Source organism: Abramis brama (assembly GCF_963993115.1).
Source record: "Abramis brama genome assembly, chromosome: 12".
NCBI classification, from domain to species: Eukaryota; Metazoa; Chordata; class Actinopteri; order Cypriniformes; family Leuciscidae; genus Abramis; species Abramis brama.
The window spans coordinates 1,368,862-1,373,861 of record NC_139974.1 but is presented as its reverse complement, the minus strand read 5'-3'; the positions used below and the strand labels follow the sequence as shown (position 1 = coordinate 1,373,861).

At 37.9% G+C, this 5,000-nt stretch overlaps 2 protein-coding genes across 3 annotated transcripts in view; both read left to right on the top strand.

Moving 5' to 3' along the window:
- The window catches only part of fhod3a (formin homology 2 domain containing 3a), a 67,530-nt gene that overhangs the window by 34,195 nt on the left and 28,335 nt on the right, over nt 1-5,000 (top strand). For both annotated transcript variants that reach the window (XM_084131174.1, XM_084131175.1), the window contains exons 11-13: nt 3,330-3,374; nt 4,362-4,496; nt 4,586-4,636. In XM_084131174.1, the coding sequence (XP_083987300.1) occupies nt 3,330-3,374; nt 4,362-4,496; nt 4,586-4,636 (231 nt within the window). The remainder of the gene's footprint in view (nt 1-3,329; nt 3,375-4,361; nt 4,497-4,585; nt 4,637-5,000) is intronic.
- On the top strand, nt 1,519-2,826 carry LOC311093266 (uncharacterized protein; the record flags this gene model as incomplete). The annotated part of the gene is made up of 2 exons (XM_084130533.1): nt 1,519-1,691; nt 2,556-2,826. The coding sequence occupies 2 exons, from the start codon at nt 1,519-1,521 to the stop codon at nt 2,824-2,826; spliced, it is 444 nt and encodes a 147-aa protein (XP_083986659.1).

The window sequence follows — 5,000 nt, the reverse complement described above, 5'->3', positions numbered from 1 at the left end:
GAGCTAACTTTAAAAAAATAAGGTAACCTATCACACTAAAATTTTTAAGTTAACTCAACTAATTCACTATAATTAAAGGGGCTCTGTGTAGGTTTTTACTTAAAAAAATCTTTAAGATAGAGTTTTAATTTGTACATGTATGAGCCAACCATGATGTAATAAAAAGAATGACACCTCGACTGTCCACCACGGTTGCCTCTGTCAGCCTGCAGGCTCAATTGTGTGTGGAGGAGTCGGGCCCGAATCAGCGCGAAAATTCACAAAATGTGACGTCATGCGCGTTTTCGTCTACTTCGGCTTACATCCGTACGGCACGGCAGACATTATTAGTAAGCAGCGGCAATCGGTAGAGTTTTCAAATGGTGTTTTCTTACCTCAAACATTATGCTGGTGAATCTCGATGAGCCGTCAGTGGTTGCTGCGGCAACCCTGGTTGATGTGGTCGTACAAGCGTGTGCGCACCGAGAACGAGCATGAGACTGGCTGCAGTTCCTCTAACGGCCACTGGTGTCAGTAACTGTTAGAAATTTCAGAACCTACGCAATGCTCCTTTAAAGTCAACTTACATATTTTTAATATTTTTAATATTTTTAATTATTTATTATATTTTGCTCTTTTTAAACTTTGATTTATTTTTTTAGAGCCTTACTGCCAGAGTAATATGGGAGATTTTATTTTATTTTATTGTATTATTATCACTATAAAATTTGAGTTAACTTAAAAAAAGATAAGGCAACCTATCACACTCAAATTTTTAAGTTAACTCAACTAATTCACTATAATTAAAGATGATGAACTCATCTATGATCTCATTAGATTAACACAAATATTTAAGTTGACTTTACTTCAAGCGAACTGGTTTTACAGTTATTATATTACCGTATATTATGTATTATTTGCATATGTTTATTTGCATATATATCTTTAGTATATTTATTGTTTTATTTATTATCAGTATTATTTATTATTTACATTTATAATATTACTATACTATATTGTTATTTTATATATTGTCTTTATTATTATATTATTGTTATAAATATTATGTTTAATAATATAATTATATATTATTATTTATTATATTGATATTTGACATATTATCAGTATTATTATATTACATTATCATTATTATGTATTATTTACATTCATTTACTTGTGCTCTTTTTAAAGTTTGATGAGGGATTTTTTGAGCCCCAGAGTGAAATATATATATTTTATTAATATGTGTGCATTTGGCTCATGAACACATGTTGTTTGTATCTGAACTCTGCTGTGGTTATGATCAATAACTAACACACACTGATCACATGCACATCACATGTGTTCTTCACTGGTCATGTGACGCATTCAGCTCACCTCAGATCAGTCTTATTTACTAGTTTCATAGATGGTATTAGTATTTATCATTATCAGACTCATTCACGCGTGTAGTGCACCTCGAGCTGCTGTCATAACCAACAGACTAATATGTTTTCATAATGAAGCGGCCAGTGATGATGATGTCACAGACATGCACAGATGCGTTCGCTGGCTCATCCTTTCTTTCCTTCTGCTGGTGTTCTTCGTGACTCTCTCTTTCTGCCCGGCCGCAGAGAGGAGGATGAGGAGGAGAGTCCCGTCACAGAGTCGGGCTCAGATGATGATGATGATGATGTGGGGGAAATTAACCCTTCTAGTCTCAGTGTCATCAGGTATTTTAGTGCGGAGTCTCTGTACAGTCCTTCCCCTCTGACCTGGAGTTAAACACACTCTCTGAGTCTCACACTAATGCTGTCAGAGGAAGTCATGTCCTCCACTGTTCAGTCCTAAACCACACGCGTCTCATTACAAATCTCTTAATATATGCAGTTTTAGTGGTTTATGTCTTGTGTATAACCTCATACTGTATAACCAAGACTACAACTGGTCAGATTTACTTTCTCTATCCTCGTGTTTTCAGACTAATGATCCCGCTGGGTTATACTGGATTATATGTCAATATATTAGATCTGTCATTCTGGATTATCAGCATTATTTATTATATTATATTATATTATATTATATTATATTATATTATATTATATTATATTATATTATATTATTTGCATTACATTATTATTATTATATTGTATAATTTAATATATTATCAGTATTATATATTATTTGCTAAAATATATATTATTTATTTTATTATTATCTTATACTATCAGTATTATATTATCTGTAATATGAATAATTTACATACATTTGTTTACACACACACACACACACATATATATATATTTATAATTAGATATAATATATATTATTTATTATTTGTATACATATATAATATTATTTTATTTATGAATAATTTACATACTTTTATTTACATATATATTATAATTGATTATATTATTATTTTATATATATTATCAGTGTTATTGACCTGATTGACTAACACAGAAGGCTTTTAATCAGTTATGATTAACGAGTTTGTGGGGTTGGATGTCTTTTAACACTGTTTCCCGGAGCCAGTGTATATAACCGTTATAAAGCACTAGTCACTGTGTTTTACCCATGATGCTCGTGTTCAGCGGCGCCGACAGTAAATCAGAGCACTGTGACAAACACACACCTGAGGAAGAGGAGGAGGAGGAGAGGAAGGCCACGCCCCCTCCTGACTCCGCCCAGCCGTCTCTCCTGGCCAATCTGCTCGCGCTCCGCAAGTCCACCGTCAGCGTGCCGCCGTCCAATCAGATCAGCCCTCCGCTGCGAGGCTCCGCCCACCTGCCGTACCTGCCACACTCACCGTTCTTCCTCTTCTCCTACGATGTGGAGGAGAAACCAGAGGAGAACAGCAGGTAGACGCTTCAGCCACGTGTCCCATGATGCAACAGCCTCTAACCACGTCACCTCCTTCTGCACCTGCGCACGCGTGTCTCTGAACCAATCAGAGCGAGTTCTCACAGATTCACCAAACTCTTCCTCTTCTGCCTGATACTGTCACTTCACTGCAATAAAATGATGTTCTTCTTCAGTGTTTCTGTCTGGTTTTCCAGCACAACTTCTGGACAGACTTCCTGTTTCAAGCACAAACTCACTTCATTTTGAACAGATTCTCGGTGAACAAGACGTAATATCTTCAGTCGTTCTGCTTCTAATGTAAATGCATCTTGATTTCAGAACGTTTAGATTTTTGTGCTGGAAAACGATGAAAATACTGAGGAAGAGTGTGATGATGTTCTTCTGCTTCACTCGTAAATGCATCACATTAGGGCAGTGAAAGCGTTGTGGATGTCGTCCCAGCGCACAGAAGCATGTCTGACGGCGTCTCTGAGCTCTAATGACTTCATCTGTGTGTCTCTCAGGTCATTCTCTGCTGCAAGTCCTCCATCTACACCTGCCAGCGAACGGTGAGTTCACACACACACACACATACACACACGCACACTGAAGCTCAAATTATTGAAATATTCCCTCGGGTCAGTTTGACCCCTTAGGAATGAATGGAAAAGTGGAGGAATGCTTCAGGACACACAGAAAAACCTAAAAATGCTCAGAATTCAAACTAAAAACTCTAAAACTTTACCAAAAAATGATTTCATAATGTCTACATGTGTATCTGAATGCACACTGAAGAGAACTGACTCTAGGACCCAGAGGAACAGCTCGTTTGCTCATATAGAGCTATAAGGCCGTCTAGAGTCATGAAATATCATCTTATATTATTATTTTCCCACGAGAGGTCGACAAAGACTCCCAGTGTCAGATATTTAGAGCTGAGTTAAAAGGGTTTATGCATGAAATTGTGAGTTATTTTGATTTTAAGTTGAAAGAATGTGAGGAATGTACTTAAATAACCATTTATTTATTATTTATTGATCAAACCTGTGAATTTAAAGGTACATAAAATAAAAAATAACAAAAAATCTCCAAAAAAATTGCATTAAAAAATAGAAAAGGTATTATCAAAATGAAATAAAATAAGCTTTCTGGACAAAAAAAAAAAAAAAGTATAATTTTAGGGCTTCGGGTCATTTTGACCCGCGAGGGAAAGATGAGGGTTTACATCTCAAGAACGTATTTTAGCTCGAGTAGTAATACTGGGTGTGTGTGTGTGTGTTTGTGTGTGTGTGTGTGTTTGTGTGTCTGTCTCTGTATCTGTGTGCGTGTATGTGTCTCTGTGTGTGTGTGTGTGTGTGTGTGTGTGTCTCTGTGTGTCTTTGTGTGTCTCTGTGTGTGTGTCTCCGTGTGTGTGTGTGTGTGTTTCTGTGTGTGTGTGTTTGTGTGTCTGTCTCTGTATCTGCATGTGTGTGTGTGTGTGTGTGTGTGTGTCTCTGTGTGTGTGTGTCTCTGTGTGTCTCTGTGTGTGTGTGTGTGTGTGTGTGTGTGTGTGTCAGGCCCGCTCTCGGAGGCCTCATCTCCTCCTCGTACCGGCAGCATCAGGAGTCTCTGGCAGCGGAGAGAGAGAGACGTCGGGTCGAGCGAGAGGAGCGACTGCAGAGGATCGAGAGAGAGGAGCGCAATCGACACAGGTCAACACAACATCCTCTCGACTCACTTATACACAACTATACCATACAGATGACCTGTTCTTCACGTGTGTGTGTGTTTGTGTGTGCAGTCGGGACTATGTGTCCAACATGGAGGAGGCCCGACACGCTCGAGAGGAGAGGTGAGTTTATTCACCGACTAGCTGAATATTCATATTTAGTCAGCGATAATGAAGACTTGAGTGTGTGTGTGTGCGTGCGTGTGTGAGAGTGTGTGTGTGTGTGTAAGTGTGTGAGAGTGTGTGTGTGTGTGTGTACCTACTTAACTTTATTTTGGGGACAAATTTGTACCCAGAAGTGACCAAAACCTGACCACATCTCCAGAAACCTCCTTTAGGGACGCCCTCATTTGTGAATCTGGTATAAAAATAAAGTAATTAAAGGTTTTTTTTAATGTAAAAATGCAGAAAGTTTTGTGTGATGGGTAAGTTTAGGAAAGTGTGTGTGTGTGTTAGGGTTAGTGTGTGTGTTACAGTGTGTGTTAGG